Below are 18,561 nucleotides of genomic sequence, written 5' to 3'. Positions count from 1 at the left end.
ATATATATCACGGTTACAATAATATGCTTAAACAAATAATAAATCTATGTTAAATGAAAGAAGCAGACGAAAAAGAATTATATTTCAACTAATTCAATGTGCGATACGGCTCTGTATTTATCTTATCGTTACTTAACATTCTAACTTATGTAGAGAAACGTAGCTCAACTTTAAAACGCCATTTTGCTGATAAAGATTAGCTGGTGCTGACGTCATAGGTCACATGTGTGGGTATGGGGGATCTTCTTCTTCTTAAAGAGCAAGTACCCAGTTTTATGGCTAACGTCGATAATAGTATAATACACCCGAAAATACCACGGATTAATTTAATAAAAAAATTAGGTGATGCATCAATCTCTTCTTTAGCTGCACCTTAAACACATATTTTTGAATCTCTCTGTTGCCATACAATGTTAATGTCATTAAACTATAATTTACTCTCACAAAAAACAAAGAGCATATTTTAAATCTTTTTATGCAACAAACGGTCTCCTTAGAGATACGTCCTTCAAAGCATTGCCATAATTTTGCGAGCCTTTCTGTTTTTGGGTCCCAAAACAACCCAGCTTCATTCGCCGCTCTTAATGTCTCTTATGGTCAATTTACTCTTTTTATAAGACGGATTGCTTCTTTCAAGTAAAACGTAAAGAGATTTCCGTAATTTATCTTTCATGGAATATGCTAATGGGATCTAGTTTGCTCCCGACGTAAAATTCTCTTCATCCGGGAGTATGCTACTCGTATCATGAGGTGTGTTGAAAATGTGAAGGAAAAAAAACCTACAGAAGTGAAAGCTTAAATGTGGTGAATCTATTATGTAAGTTTTAAAATCTTTTTTTTTTTTCGATCACTGCGCCTCGTGCGGGATATGTATATTTCAATGCCTGCCTTAAAATAATTATAAATTAAAATGTGTGAAAACTACACATTAAAAAACATGCGTTCTTTTTCTTCGCTTTGTTGTGATCTTTTTTAAACTACACACACAACGACAGGGCTCTTAAATAGGCTTGCTTTTATCCTCTTTATTTTTCAAAATCCGCTTTTTATTTTCATTTGGTTTGTTGTAGTCCTGCTCTTCAGTTTTTACCACACACACACACACACACACACAAATTCTTTATTTTACGTATTAGTAATGTTAACATCACTAACACTAATTGGTAAGATAAAAATCTGGTGGTACCTTACTGATGCCACCAGATTTTTATGTTGTCAATTAGGTTTTAAAAATATTTTAAAGATAAAAAAAAAATTGTTTTAGTTTAGACAGCAAACTAATTGTAATTATTTGCGTTAAGAATATTTTTGTTGGTGCATGAAATTTTTTCTTTAATGATAAGTAGTTTTTAAGTATGTGGTGTATAGTTTATGTACACCACCAACTGATCTAGTGAAATATGTCTGAAGTATTTTTCAAAGGCAACTATAGATACAACAAGAGTTGCCAACTTAAATAAGAAATAAATGCAATTTTGGTTCCACGTTGTATAATATATATGTTACTGCGAAGGACCGAAATGTTGTTGACTTCCACCGGTGAATGTTGACAATTACATAATCGCTTTGGTAATTGTCCGAAATATATATTTGGTCTAGTTAAGTGCCACTGCCTGGTATACATTGGCCTGATATGCACTACATATTTTTTTTTATGGTCAAGTGCCACTGCCCGGTATACATTTAACCGATTCTCCGAACACTGATGTTTCTCCTAATCTATCCTCAGCAGACATTAAAATATCGAATAAATATAATATTATCAAGGAATGAATTAATATCAAATCAGATATAACAAATATTTCGGACATTCACCAAAGCGACTATGTGATTGTTGACATTCACCGGTGAAAGTCGACATTCTCTTGTTTTCGGTCATTCACGGTAATATATATATATTATATACATATATATANTATATATATATCTCATTCAGTTTTCAGGATCGAATATTTTTTTTTGTAATTTTTCATATTAAAAAATATTTATGAAATGTAGAAGAGTTTTCATTATACTTTGAATAAAATCTTATATTTTGTAATTTTTTTTTCCTTGTTGCAGTTTTTTATTTAAGTAGTCCAAATTAAGATTAACGCAATACACCCAACATGTAACTCCCTATCTTTGCTGAGGAGATTTTTTTTTTTTAAATTGTACAAAAGTTTAAATTTTCTTTTTCATCCTTACCTTACCATAAAATCTTAAACTCTGCAGGTAAAATTTTAAATAAAATGTTGGATTTAAAAATAACTAATATAAAATTAAATAAATACACACACAACGCATCTATTCTAACAATTTTATAACTTAGTTCGTAAAGGTTGCTGCAACGGAGAAAACAGCGTTTGATTTGCATTTAAGTGAAGGCGCATTATCATTTTGTTCCACGAAGTCGAAATAAATGAGTGTGGCAATCAGTGTTCATAAAACAACAATTCGTCGTTCCTAACCGAATTAAGATTGTTCATTTTCTTTTCTCCCGACGTCATTAACCACTTCTCTCTCTGATGAATTATTCATGGCAGTTCCCTTTTAGAACAAATTGAAAACGAAACTTGGACATCCTTGGGTATTGTATAAGTAGAGTTATGAAAATGGAAGTTTAATGGGGAGAAGGACAAGAATTGTATTTTCACCTTTGTTGGGAAGAGCAATCGATTTGCTCGAAATCATCTGCATTTATTCTAAAAATGCCTTCGTTTTCCGTTTTAATTAAATTAGATGAGTTGTTAAAGTTATAGAAGTTTTGCATGCGTAAACAGGACTAATTATAATGTCGAAATAGTAGAAAAAATGTATAATTTGTTTCCACTCTGTATGTAAAAAAGAGTATATATATAAAAAGATTAGAGTATATATAATAAAAGATTAGAGTATAAAGCTTGAGTGTATATAAAAAAGCGACGTGTTTTTTTTTCAAAGCTTGGTAAAACATTATCGTCCGAACGATTTCAGCGCCACGTTTTGTTAAAAAGCTTAACTACCAAACGAAACTACTAGTTAGATTGATAAGTTCGTCTTCTTTTATTATTTTTGATTGAATTTGTGAAGTAATCGTTAATGCTTTAATTCGTTAAGTATCGTGTGTAAATGAAGACTCAAGTATATATACACTGAAGAGCCAAAAAACAGGTATACCTGCCTAATATCGTGTAGAGCCCCCGCGAGCACGCAGAAGTGCCGCAACACGACGTGGAATGGATTCGATCAATGTGTGAAGTAGTGCTGGAGATAATTGACACCATGAATCCTGCAGGGCATCTTAAATATCCCAGCGATGTCGTAGATTTGATGTTTTACCGGATTTCCGATACTCACGGTATACTCGTGAAATGGTCATAAGTGAAAATCCAAATTTCATTGCTATCTCGGAGGTGCTATGTCCCATCTCCCGTGCGCCGACTATAACACCACGTTCAAACTCACTTAAATCTGTATAACCTCACTCGTCTGTATAACCTCACTGTGCTAGACACTCGTTGTCTTATATACGCGTTGCCGATCGCAGCCCTGTACTTTGATTGGTTCTATACCCCTTTATTTGCATACTCATGCCTGTACCAGTTTTTTTGGCTGTTCAGTGTATTTTAAAGAAAATTATGATTTCTTGTATATATTTAAATTTCTCGCTATTTTACTTGTTCTTAAATTTTTTTTTCAATGTTGAAAAGTACATATTCTTCACATAGGTGACATGTACTATTTATCCTTTTAAACTAAATAAATTTAAAAAAGCTTTATTCATGCAGAGTTTTTTTTTTTTTCGTTTTTTGTTTTTTTTTGTTTTGTTTTTGTTTATAGTAGAATTTATTATATGGCAGAATGGAATGACATAAATGGGAGTAAATAAAAATATGACTTAATCAATTTTTAAGTATAATAGAGCAAAAATAAATTATAAAAGATTTGGAATTGATTAGAAAATCTTATGAGTTTATAAATGTGGAAAAAGTTTCAAAATATTAACGTAAATACTAGTATACATACAACATAGAATGTCGACTATTCAAATCTACAATGTCAACTAATCAGTTTTATGCAGTGTCGCTAGAGGGCGTAGGGTCCCATTGGGAGATGAGAAACTTTAAGAAAACGTCGTGATGACATAAGGGTGGATTAGTGGTGGATTTTCACCCAAAAAATATTGAATAAAATAAGTTTGGTAAGAATAAACTATGGCTTTCTAAAAATTTAACTAAATAATACAATGACGAAGATTTTAACCTATGGACACTATTAATCTTCGTAAAAAAGCTAATGTCAGAGGTGTTTGATTTTTAATAGTCGGCTTGCAATTATGTAGGATGTCAGTTGTAATACTTATATAAGAATTGCGGCTAAGGTGAGAATTCAAACTGAGCATCTTTCGATTCTAAATAAGTGGATTTTAGATTATTACAAGCCGTAGTTTAAAACACAAAAATTTATAATTTGTATCTTTTTCCCTGATTTGTTCTTTGGCGCACATGCAATCATTTTTGGCAAAAAAAAAATTTTTAAAAATTGTAGACTAGCATTAGGCTTGGTCAAAATAAATTATGCCCTGCAAAAGATTTAACTAAATAATTCAATTACGCCAAATCTACAGTATATTCATCTCAATAAAATAGTTTATGGCTGTGGTGTTTTACTTTTAGTAGCCATGATACAAGTGTGTTGGTTTGCAATTTTGGGATTATATAAGGAATAGTGATTAAAAGAAAGAATCCGAGCTAATTCATTAATTAAGAATTCATGTTTCTATTTTTAAAAAAAAATATTAGTTTTGATTATTACTAGTCGGAATTTGAATATGATGCGACTAAAAAACGACTATGCCTGAGAAAAATATTTATTGTATTTCAATTTGAAAGAATAAAATATGAAAATTGAAAAGTTAGGAGACTAACACTTCATTTTTTTCATATGTTAATATCCGATTATTTTTAGAGTTCTTCGCAAAAAGAAAATGGCTAAACCGTTTAAATATTACACCACCATGCAATTAAAAAAAACATTGTATGTTCAACTCTTTCGTGAAGCACTTACGTTGATTTTTTTCAATTGCATGGCAGTGTTATTCAGATTACAAAAATTCTATTAGGGGGAAATAACTAACTTAGCTAAATTAACTAAACTTAGAACACAAATGAAAGACTTTAATTTTTTTAAAAAATCTTAATGGTTGATCATTTTTAAACACACTCCTAAATAAAATTCTAGCTACCCCACTGAATACTGTACCGCCGTGAAATTAAAAAAAATTATGATAATAACGTAAGTGCAAATCTTTTGTTAAGCACTTACTTTGATTTATCACTAGCATGAAAGTATAACACAAATCATGAAGTTCTGGAGAAACGTTCCAGATTACTAGACTAATTAGAACGAAAAGAAAACGCTTCATTTCTTTGAAATCGCTGATTATTTTCAAAATCCTTTCCAAGCAATTTTAGCTACGCAAGTGAGAAACTGAACCGCCCGTGCAATTAAAAAGCAATGTAAGTGTAACTCTTTTGTAAAGCATTTACGCTTATTTTTTAACTATACGGCAATGTAATTCAGATAGAAAAATATTGCTTAAAGAAAATAAACTTAAAACTCAAATAAAACGCTCCATTTTTTAAAAAAATCTCAATGACTTACGTATTATAAGACCTCCGAAACAAAATTTTAGCAACATCACTCACTCTTGTACTGAAAAGCAATTACAAAACAACGTAAATGCAACTTTCGTGAAGTACTAGTGTTGGTTTTTCTGTTATAAGGTAGTGTCACCCTGTTAAGAAACTTTTGGACAGAAGTTAAAAAGAAACTTAAAACATAAATAAGACTATCCTTTTTTTTTCATTTCTTACTATTAGTTCATACTCTCCCTATATCTTGTTCACATTTTTAATCGTTAATAAAATACTTTTTATTTATCCACTCAAGTTCAAATAAATTTTCTAAACTTGTTGTGGACACTTGATGTTAATACAGTTTTTTTTCCAAATGTTAATTCATTCATTAAATTTAATTAATTTTAGTTTTATATGGGAGGCAAAATTGCAATTGTTTAAAAAAAGTAACTGAAATGAAATTTTTCTTTGTTGACCTAAGTAGGAATTGACTTTTAAAAAAAAAATTAATATTATTTGTTTAATTTGGTCCTCTCCCAAACAAAATTCTAGCTACATCAATGATATACAGTTCCACGTATTCAGTTAAAAACCAACGTAAGCGGAAAGCACTGGCGTTTGGTTTTAATTTGTACTGTAGCGTCATTTAAGGTCAGAAAAAGTTCTACAAAGGCATTTAGAACACAAATTTTTGGCGTTGGGTTTTAATTTGTACTGCAGCGTCATTCAGATCAGAAAAAGTTCTACAAAGGCATTTAGAACACAAATTTTTGGAGTTGGGTTTTAATTTGTACTGCAGCGTCATTCAGATCAGAAAAAGTTCTANACTGTAGCGTCATTTAAGGTCAGAAGAAGTTCTACAAAGGCATTTAGAACACAAATTTTTAGCGTTGGGTTTTCATTTGTACTGCAGCGTCATTCAGATCAGAAAAAGTTCTACAAAAGCATTTAGAACACAAATTTTTAGCGTTGGGTTTTCATTTGTACTGCAGTGTCATTCAGATCAGAAAAAGTTCGACAAAGGCATCCAGAACACAGATTTTTGTCGTTGGGTTTTCATTGGTACTGCAGCGTCATTCAGATCAGAAAAAGTTCTGAAAAGGCATTTAGAACACAAATTTTTAGCGTTGGGTTTTCATTGGTACTGCAGCGTCATTCAGATCAGAAAAAGTTCTGAAAAGGCATTTAGAACGCAAATTTTTGGCATTAGGTTTTAATTTGTGTTTCAGCGTCATTCAGATCAGAAAAAGTTCTACAAAGGCTTTTAGAACACAAATTTTTGGCATTGGGTTTTCATTTGTACTGCAGCGTCATTCAGATCGAAAAAAAGTCCTAGAAAGGCATTTAAATGAACTAAACTTAAAACACAAATTTTTTTTTGTTCTCTAATATCCAACAAATCCTTATTTAAAATGAATCCTTTTTCCGAAAGAAAAGGGATGCTGAAGTAGTTAAGGAAAATTCCAGGTGATACGAAGCTAGTATTCTCATAACATTTCCAAACAGGGTTTCCGTTTTTCAACAAGTAATTGAAGAACAAATGGATTGGAGAGCGAACCATGACAAGTTTTAAATTGGAAAAAGAAATAATTCGGTCGAGGGAAAAAAAAAGAATAAAAATCCTTTCGAGTGGACTTGTTTCATTTGAAGTATATTTCATATTCCGATTCCCCTAATGGAACACTCTCTTGTGCTGAGAGAGTGACTGGCGATGCGAGACTACTTCTGTTCTCGAATGTTCTTGATTTATTCCCTTCTCTTGTAAGACTTCATTTAAAATCTATATTTTCGATTCAAATATATCTACACTACTGGAATATAAAGAGTTTTCATAAAAGATTTCACTGGCGATGATTTTATGGTTGAGGGAGTCGATGCAAGAAAAAGTTAATTCCGTATTCTCAAATTGTTGGTCAAAGCTAAATAAAATTTAGATTTCAATAAGATTGCGTAGTTTTCATCATCCCCACATATATTGGAAAAGGACTGATTTTATATCCGTGCCTGGTTCTTGCAATAAACGAATGTCAAAAATACAATGTGAAGAAAAACTTCTTTACCTTATTTTTGCACTTGGCCCATCTGTTATTGTTTATGAAATTTTAGGATATAATTAAAAATCTAATAGGATGTTGTTACAAATATAATTTAGCCCTAAACACATTAACTTGTAAGAGGAAAGAAAAAAACGATAAATTAAAATGAATCATGATTAAAATGAATATGAGTGATTAATCGATAAATTAAATGTTATCGAAAAAAACGATTATGTACCAATACAAAATATGAGGCGTTTTCGAAAAGTAAAAATGCGATACTGCGTACGCACTTGAAAATTTTTTAATTGATTAAATGTACATTACAAATTACTTACTGAAGCATGTCTTATTTTCCGACATAGTTGCCGACATTGTAAAAGCATTTGTTGGGTCTGACGATTAGCTTTTGTATTCCAAAGGCATAGAACTTTGCCGCCTGTCATCGGAAAAGCATTTTAACTTCAATTTTGATCTCATCATTGTCTGTGAAAAATTCGCCCTGCAAGATGCTTCTTCAGGTAAAGGAATAAGTGAAAGTTTCGGGCTGTATGGTGGATGATCTGAAATTTTCCATTTGAAACTTTCGAGCAGTTAATGTATAACTTTATTATGCATTGGCAGTTGCTGTGTTTTCCTTTTCTTATTATTTTATCATGTATACTCACGTTGTAAATTTTAAAGTCTAATAAAGTATGAAGGGACCGCTACTCAGTATATCAGGCATGTTAACATAAGCTAGACTCGTAATGTCTGTGGCTCAATTTTGGCCCGAGTACCATAGTTTGAAGACCCTTGGCATAAATAAACAAATAGTGTACCTTGTTCTTGCTTGTAATATTTTCATATTTTTTATAGTTTTGAAAATAACTTAAAGGGCAAATTCATGTTCGATAATTTATTGACTAACCTAACCAACTTCATAATTAATTTACACATACTTATTTTTTAAAGATGACATTTAAAAAACTTTTGTAGTACGAATTTTAATGCACAATAATAATTATACTACCATAATTCGTAATTCGTATTTGCTTACATAATATTCGTAAGTGAGATTAAAAAATGTATTTTTTGAAGATGACATTTAAAAAACTTTTTTTGTACGAATTTTAATGTGCAATAATAAATATACTACCATAATTCGTATTTGCTTACATATTCGTAAGTGAGATTAAAAAATAACAACTATGGAAAATCACGGTGGTTTAATGATACATTTTTGTACATTTATTGAAGTAAGTTCAATGGAGAATTTCTTACTTGTATCAACTATGTACGGTATTCTCCATTGAGTTTCCTTGAATATATTTTTAAACGTGTTTATGATAGTAATATTTATTGAATCATTGTTTTGCAGTGACCAAATACATCCGGATCGGAATTGGTGACAAGAACGATAATCCACCTTACTTTGACCAGGCTCTGTACGAAGCAGAAGTAAACGAAGACGAGGACATACAGCACACTGTTATCACAGTAACGGCCAAAGACAAGGACGAATGTAAGTCTCATTTTATTTTACACCACTGTTATTAACTACTTTTTTACACTGTTATCACTACTCTTAACACTGTTATTACTATTTTTACTTGCTGTCATGCTTGTAAATTATTCCCATTAAACGAACAACTTATCATTTGTTTTTCAGAATACTCGTTTAAAGTACCTTTAACATGTAAAGTGGAAAATAAGTCTCAGTTTAAGTACGTTTAACTCGAGGTAAAGCTTTAATTTTCTACTGTACTGGTTGATTCGGTACAGTGGTTAAATATTTGTAGGAGAGGTAAGGCACATCATAAAGATTGAAAATTACAAAGCAATACGAAGCCGGAAATGCGATTTATAGTGATTTATTTTTAAATTTCGTGTTTAGTTGTAAATTAGTTAGTTAATATAAACCTGCTATTTTTGGATGTAATGTTTTAATGTATTTTTTTATCCATATTTGTATGCAATTTTTACACAATAATTATTTGAAAAGATTAAATTAAGCAAAAATAGATAAATATAACAGGGTTACCACAGGCGACTAAAATGAAACTATTTTCGGTATGAGGCGACTATGGCAACTTTTTTTTTGCCTGAAAAAGCTAAAAAGGCAACTATTTTTAGGAAAAGGAGCCTTTGGGAGACTTTTTTGTACTCCTAGCGATGTTTTTTAGCATAAACTGCGTTGAAAACCTGCGGCCCGTGGGAGCTTCTAAACAAACTGAATTTTATTTTCTCAAAAAATAGAAAATTTTTAATTGAAAATTTGATTTATCACTTTTTAAATCGTGAAATGAAATTAATTTTAAGGAAAATTAATGTGGAAAAAATTAGATTCTACCATGCGATTTTCCGGTCAATAAAAATGCAACGACAACAGTGGAAAACTAGGACATCACCATTAGATTTTCATATGTAGTTAGATAAATCAATCTCAATCCAGAAATATTCTTCATAATATAGCCAGAACAAAAATGATTCTATAAATGGTTAACACCAGATGATCAAGTGTTAAAAATATGAAATCACATCTTAAGATGTAAATTATGTCACTAATTCGATTCAGTTTGAATGTTCTGATGCTTTTTAGTGATAATAATTTGCTACTCAGTCTGTAATGTCCCCCTTGATTGAATTATATTTGCTTAATCAAATAGGTGGAAATATTGGATAAAAGTTTTAAATTGACTTGAATATTATTCCACCCGACATGTTCCCCCATGTTTTTGAAAACCTCATTAATATTCATCTTGGGAATACCCCCTTGCGTAAATATTTTCTTATTCAAATATTTCTCAACTTGAAGTCATAAAATGCCTAATGTTGTTCAAAGACCTGGAAACTATTTGAGAATTAATAGTTTAGTTTTTAAGCAGAGTTTTTATAGTATACATATCAAATTTGATACTGCTGATACTTAATTGCTTAATTAATTCACATAAGTACGTTTGCCATATTGTATGATTTAATTGTAATGCATCACACAAATTCTACAAATAAATACAACATTAATAATTTAACTATTTTAATTTCAATGATTTATTTCATGTAAATGGGGTTAACTTAAATAATCTCTATAACCTTGCAACTTTTCCTCCCAAAAGTTCCCAAAATTCCAAAATGTTGTAAAAATATGTTTTTATGTTTTAGATAATAAATATAACAAATCATTCTGGGAATAATTTAACCGTGATCTATTTGTTCTATTTGAATTTAACTGTTCAGCAATATGTTTTATATGTATTTATTTTAATTTGTTACTAAGGTGGGGAAAAATATGTCGAAAACTTTTAAAAATACAATGTTTTCAAATATAATAAAATTAAAAATATGTAATAATAATTCTTTTTTTTATTATTTTTAAAAACTTATCAAATAAGGTAGAAGACAATTAAAATATGGATATTTTTGTTGAAAACAAATTTAAAAAATGTTAATATAAAGTAATAGCATTTTCAATTATATCAAAAATCAAAAGAATCAATTTTTTATTTCTTTATTTATATGTATTTATTTTAATATTAATCATGCAAATTAATTCAACAAAAAAAAATTAAATTTTTTGAAGTATCCAGGCAGAGTTTTTTGTCATTATAATATTTTATTTGCATTAGAAATAAAAAAAAGCATCAAACTGAAATAAATGCATATTAAATTCTTTTGAATTCAATGAAAAATTAAACTGGAAATTTTATAACAAATGAATTATTGGAATTTCATTTTCAAAATCGTTCATTTTTATGCCAGGAACATTGACATTTATGTGTTGATATCAGATCGCTTTTTGTGATTTATAACGAATTGTTTGGCGACAGAAGTCATTTTGAATGCGATTGATAAATTGCTTTTCGATTTACTAAATCATATGTCATTTGACTTTCATAAATAATAGTTTTTAGAATAAATCGTGTCGAAACATTTTCTGCCGCTCTTTCATAGAGAAAAGGGCTTTCTGAGAATGACACTTTCTATAGCCTCAAATCATGTGACATTTTTATGAAACATTTCGAATGTAAATGAGGCCACGCAGATATTTGTTTATTGCTTAATGCTTAATAAAATATGAGCAAATATTCAACAAATATTAACTATATTTCCCTTTCTTTCCCTTTGTTTAGAACAATATTCTGGATTCTATTGATATTTTTATGTTATATGTATTAAATATAAGAATATATTTCTCTATTTAAATTAAATAAACGCAATCAAAACATTTTTTTATTAAGAAATAATGTAAGATTATTTTAGTAAAATATTCGGAAAAAAAATATAGACTTTACATGTTTTGGACAATCCTATATTTCACATATCAGGAAATGGCTTTTCCTTACAAGAATATTTCATAAAAACGTTAAAAAAAGTGTTATGCTTGAAAAATTATTTTAAGAACAGATAAATCCGTTTAAATTATTTAATCTGTTCCTTTAATTTAGTTTTCGTTACAATTATAGCAAGGTTTCTTACGTTACTTTTTTTGTCAACAAAACACTATTTTGCTTTTTCGAAACATAGCTCACAATAAAATATAACTGATCTATCTCTTCCATCTATTAAGAATATGGTCAATTATCCATCTTATTTAAGCTTACTTGTAAGCATCTAGACACTATTAAAAAAAATTGTTTAATGTTGCATTTTCCTACTTAATAAATATGAATGTCCAAAATTTGCTCTTTTGGTTGGAAAAACAATTTAAGGCATTTATACAGAACTTTCGCAATAATTTACGTTAATTAATGTCACTAGATGGAATTATAAATTTACCCTAAAATATATTTACTGCGAACTAAATTTAAACTTAATTATTAAAGTTTAGATTTGTGTTATGCGTCCATCTTTTGAGTACTGCTCTTTTTAAATCATTAGACACGCATTTAATTTAAATATCTGTACTCCAAGTTTCAAAAATTTTCGCTCTAAAAATAAATTTAACATACTAATTTATTTTGAATACTTAAAGCTTATTTAAATTTGCGTAGCTGTAAAGATATTTGCCATAATCATAAAACAACTCGCTCTTGCCCGTATGGAAATGACTTGATTTTAATTTTAATTAATTATTAACACTATATATTATATAACTAATATTAACCACTACCTAAATTATTACTTAAGACAACCTAGCAAAATTAATTATTTGGTGTTGCCAGTTTAGATAGAGAAATATGCTTATTTTTTGTGCCACGCAAGTAAATATATCGATTTAGTTGTGCTTAATAGATTTCCTCTTAACTTACTGATAAGATAATAGTTTAAAAATTGTTTTAATTTAATCACGCAAGCTCGTTTATTGAACCAACGTTCTCTCTAACGTGTAAATAGTCAGCACATGTAACTGTTTTTTATAATAATATTATATCGTTAGAATAATTTTTTAAAAAAACTTACGAAATGCATCCTTCTGATTTTAAAACATTAAGTGTTCTGACTCTTCAATAAGTATTAAAAAGAAAAAGCAAATTTTATTTCTTAAAAAAAAGGTAGGTTTAAAAAAGAAAAAAGCTAGGTATATTTTTATCAAAATAAATAATCCCTGCCAACGAAATTCTTAACTAAATAGCTTCGGCTAACAGAGGAATTTTATTATAATTTTGCTTTAGTTCTCAATTTTTTTTTCCTGAATTAAATTGCAACTTAGCTTTAAATATCTTCAAAATCATAAATTGTGCTATTGTAACAAAAGTTGTAATAAATGTTGGTAATTTTTTTTCTGCTTATTTTTTTAAGGTTTTTTTACTTTAGTTAACTAAAATTCTTTAGATCCCCCCCCCAAAAAAAAAAGAAGGGGGAAAAAACAAATCCTGGCTACCACAAGTTGCTGTTTGAAGATACAAAAGAATATTTGAATCAAAAAATCGTTTACTTTCTCAACATTTTTAAGAGCGTTTTTATGGAAAATAATTGCTGTTAAGAAGTAAAAATAAATCTAAAGCTTATTTAGTTTATTTTTAAAACACGTTAAAAGCTGAAATGAAAGTCTTTTTACGCACTGTTTTTACTTGGAACAAATGAAACAACAGTTACTCTTATTATTTTAAACTAACAACTTGGCAACACTGCGTGCGTTATAGCTTAATGAATAAATAAAAGCATAAAATCTCACATAACAATGAACCATTTATTAAAAGAATATATTTCATTACTCTAAATAATACCAGATCCTAGTCATTATCTTTTCAAAACTTTCCAACATTTTTTCCACTTGATTTTAATTTTTTTTTACTACTTTCCAAAATTTTATTCTTCTATGGTGGATATTAATTAAGGTAATGCTTAACCTGTCAGCTCATTCATTACTTCTTAAACTAAGGATTTTCTTTAATTTTATTCAAAGCTCGCTCCTCCTTTTAATACGAGGGTGGGATATACTACTCAAATAGGATTTTCTTTCTTTCTTTTTTTCTTTCTCTCTCATTCATAGACTTATTATACGAACGCGTTTTCGTTTTAATAAGCTATTTGTTTCTATCGCTACCTAAAAACTAATGGCCTAATTCTGCGCTTTAAAATTAAATTTTGAGATCGCTTTCTTTTAAAGAGAAAATTCTTTACAAGTGAGTAGTTGATCTTAAGAGGCAAACACAGAACGTTTTTGGTAAACTAAGTAATATGCAGAGCTCTGTTCTCTTTTAATCGAATATCACAGTCGCTCTTTTTAATTGGCTTACAAGGACAATGGAAGTAAGTAAAGTAAATAAAAAAAGTCATAAATGTTACACAGTATGACATATGTAATAAAAAAGTACAAATTACAGAGATTTCTTAACAGAAAAATGCGCTACAAATGTATTAAAATTTATTATAAAGTAGGTAAAATGACGTACTGAAACCCAAATTGAGTTTTAAAGCGGTTAGTTTTGAAGTTACTTATAGGTAAACAACAACTTTCGCTTGTAAGTAATAATAATAAGCAGCGATGGCTCAGGGGATAGAGCGTTCGCCTACCAATGAGGTGAACCGGGTTCGAATCCCAGCGATGGCTGGTTGACATGAATTCCGCATTGGGCTTTCACCGACCACAGTGCTGCCGTAAAATATCCGCAGTGGTAGACAGATCATGAGTTAAGAGCACCCTTGCCGTCAGTCTAACCGTGGGAGGTTCTCGTGGTCTTCCTCTCCATGTAGCGCAAATGCTGGTTAGTTCCATCAAAAAGTCCTCCACGAAGTCGAATTTCTCCCGATACTTGATCCAAGGGTTCCCTTGTCTTCTGGATAGGGTTCAAAATTAAAAGGCTACGGAGTTGAACATTAGTAGACGTAAACCCAATAAATTGGATCGGTTCTTCAACGGCGGTAATAAATTAAAATTTAAAAAAATGGTTGATGTAAACTTAATAAATGTAAATAATAATGATTCTAAAGTTGTTCCGACGTAATTGTGAGGTACCCCATCATTGGTATGAGGACGATATCCAGCTAAAAGTATTCTAGAATAATACTTAGTTAATCCTTTGCTCAACGATTAAGAAACGTTCGAACATTTAAATGGTTTGTTGGCATTTTTATTTTATGTTTAAGTTCTTAAATTATTTTTTTTTTGAGAATTTTTTCAATTTTTTTTTACCATTTAATATAATATTAAATCCTTATTTTACTTTTAGGCAAGGTTTAATTGTTTTTAAAATGTGCTTACAAAGTATGTAGTTTTTTATGCTCTGACACAATAATGCATGCGTTTAACTCATTAAAATCAAACAAAATGTGTTTTTCTAATTAAGACATTTTAAGATATAACTTATGTTATTAGTTCAACTTAATTTGCATATCTTACTGCATTTGTTTTAACTTACTTTTATTATTAAAATTAACTATGACCTACGCCCAATATTTTCCAATATATTTATTTTTGTATCTGTATTTTTTTGTGTAACAATCTATAAATGCGAAGATAAAAATACTGCTTATAGAAAAATTAGTATTTTTTTAAAGAAAAAATAAAAATATAAAAACGTTACATGTATTATAAAATCACACGTTCTAGCTACAGTATATATTAAAAATTTTGAATTCGAAAAATCTATTTATTTCCCAATTTTTTTAAGTGTATTCTTATGGAAACTCAAATAATTACTGTTAAGAAATAAATTAAAACTTTTATTTTTAAGACACGCTAAAAAAAAATTAAACGAAACTCTTCTTACTCGGTGTTTTTAAAACAAATGAAACGACAGTTATACTTATTATTTTAAACTAACAATTTAGCAATACTGTATGCCGAATGACTAAGAAAAAAAGCGTAAAATCTCAAGTAACAAAGAACCATTTATTAAAAGAATATATTTCATTACACTAAATAAAACCAGATTCGAGTCATTATCTTTTCAAAACTTTCTAACATTTTTTTCCACTCGGTTTTAATTTTTTCTTTTTTTCACTACCTTCCAAAATTTTATTCTTCTGGGTTGGATATTAATTAAGGTAATGCTTAACCTGTCAGCTCATTCATTACTTCTTAAACTAAGGATTCTCTTTAATTTTATTCAAAGTTCTCATTTTAATTCGAAAGGGGGAAATATCCTACTCAAATTGGATTTTTTTTCCTTCCCTCTCTCTCTCTCTCATAGACTTATTATACGAACGCTTTTTCGTTTTAATAAGCTATTTGTTTCTATCGCTACCTTAAACTAATGGCCTAATTCTGCGCTTTAAAATTAAATTTTGAGAGTGCTTGTTTTTAAAGGAGAAAATTCCTTTTAAGTAAGAGTAGTTGATCTAAGAGGCAAACATGGAATGTTTTTCTTTTTGGAAAACTGTTTTAAGTAATAGGAAGAGCTTTATTCTCTTTTAATGGTATGTAGTAGTGCAGTCTCCCTTTTTTAATTAGCTTATAACAACTGTGAGAAATGAATACTGTCCTAAGTAAACAGAAAATAATAATATTTTTGGTGTTGTTTACGAGCATGACACTTGAAATAAAAAAGTATAAATTACTGAGCTTTCTTAATAGAAAAATGGACAACAAATAAATAATTTAGTTGGCTAAATGATAAACGAAAACTATGTTTGAATGCTGTTAGTGACGTAGTTACTTATAGGCCAACAGCTACTTTCATTTGTAAGTAAAAATGTTGGAAAATGTAAGCCTTATAAATGTTGTGAATAATAATTGTAGTTTCGATGTAGTTGTAATCGTGAGATACAATACATCGTAGTATCGTATATCAATCGTGGATGTATCATATGAAGGCGGTCTTTAGTTTAGTATTTTAGAATAAAGAAAGAAAGTGTTTTGGGAAAGTTTAAAAATCATTTCTTGTACCAAAATAATTGTTACTTTTATTTTGCGTTTATGTTTAAAAATTATAACAGTCAATATTTCTTTATTTTATTTTTTAATGAAGGAAAGAAACTTTTGAGCCATGGGTTACTGGAATAAAACAAAAATAATTTTGTTTTTATTTTTAACTCAGGAATTTAGAAATTAATTCTTTAATTTGGGAGAAATATCAGTTATCTCAAACCAACAAAAACAATAGAGAACAATTTATAAGAAGAACTATAAAATCAAAACAGTTACGAAATGTTTTAATCTCTGATTAATTTTAAGAAAAATAAACAAATATTTTGACCTTGTTTCAACATTTACGTGAACTTTGAAAACACAAAACCTTAGTTGTTGTGCAAGTTAATGATACATACAAGGGTCATGATATAGCTGTTAATTTTTATGTCTGTCCCACATCGCTACATTTTATTAATAATAAGAGTTAAAAATAATAATTAACAATAAATATGAGTCATAATAATAGTTAGTATATATGAATTAATAATAGGTGTGAGTTAACAGTTGTTAACAAATTATACGAGGTAACAGAATAGATACGAGTGGTATAGATTTCAGAGGTATGTATACGAGTCAACTGTAGTTAACAATATATATGTGTTTACATTAGTAGATAAACAGATACGAGTTAACTATAGAGACAGTGGCGCTCACGTACTTAAGAACATGTCTTTATGAAAAGTAAAATCCAAAACTTAATGTTCACACATAAATTTATTGAATTGATAATTATGTATTGGAACAAATAACTTATTTTTAATATATTTTCACAATGAAAATCATTTATTTGTTATACTTATACTTAAATTATGTAACAGTTTAGAAAAAATATGCATTCCGCATACTTAAGGACAACAAAATAAATATTTCTTAATCATAAATAAAATTAATAACAATGTAAAAAATGTAACAAAAATAAAGATTTGGAGCTAGTATTTAGTCGGTAAGCCTTTTGCGTCAATTACTGCTTCACATCTACGAGGCATCGAATCTACTAATCTTTGACATCGCTCAGGTGGTATAGCTGCCTAACCTCCTTGGACACATTTCCATAAATCACCTAAATTTTTTGGTTTTTGCTGTTTCACATATTTATCCACATCTATCCACAGCATCTCGATCGGGTTGAGATCTGGTGATTGGGAAGGCCACTACGCAACCTCAATTTTCTTGCTTAACAAGAAGGCCTTCGCAGTTTTGCTCGTGTGCTTTGGATCATTATCAGCTTGCATGATAGGTTTTCTTGAGCGAAGTTTCCTGTAATAAGGCAGAAAAACAGTCTTGATAATGTCCACATACACATGCTGATCCATGATGCCTTCGATTTTGTGAATTGGACCACATCCTGAACGTGTCATGGCACCCCACACCATCACCGAGCCAATCGACCTTTTACAATTGATTTTGTACACCGTATATTAAATTCTTCACCGACTCGACGCCTCACATAACTTTTGCCATCTGAGCCCATTCTGTTGAGCTTCGATTCGTCTGTAAATATAACTCGATTCCAGTCAGCCGATGTCCAGTTTCGGTGTCTTTTTGCAAAAGCTAATCGAGCTGCTATATTCTTCTTTGACATCAACGGTTTTTTCCTACATACGCGACCCATAAGCCGAAACTCATTTAAACGCCGTTTGATGGTATTATT

The 18,561-nt window shown here is 29.5% G+C and overlaps 1 protein-coding gene across 1 annotated transcript in view; it reads left to right on the top strand.

Moving 5' to 3' along the window:
• The window catches only part of LOC107454545 (neural cadherin), a 500,390-nt gene that overhangs the window by 373,652 nt on the left and 108,177 nt on the right, over window positions 1-18,561 (top strand). Inside the window, exon 15 of the mRNA XM_071180540.1 lies at window positions 8,997-9,140. Coding sequence (XP_071036641.1) covers window positions 8,997-9,140 — 144 coding nt within the window. The remainder of the gene's footprint in view (window positions 1-8,996; window positions 9,141-18,561) is intronic.

The sequence above is a fragment of the Parasteatoda tepidariorum genome, chromosome 4, assembly GCF_043381705.1.
Source record: "Parasteatoda tepidariorum isolate YZ-2023 chromosome 4, CAS_Ptep_4.0, whole genome shotgun sequence".
NCBI classification, from domain to species: Eukaryota; Metazoa; Arthropoda; class Arachnida; order Araneae; family Theridiidae; genus Parasteatoda; species Parasteatoda tepidariorum.
This window is presented reverse-complemented; position numbering and strand designations above follow the sequence as displayed.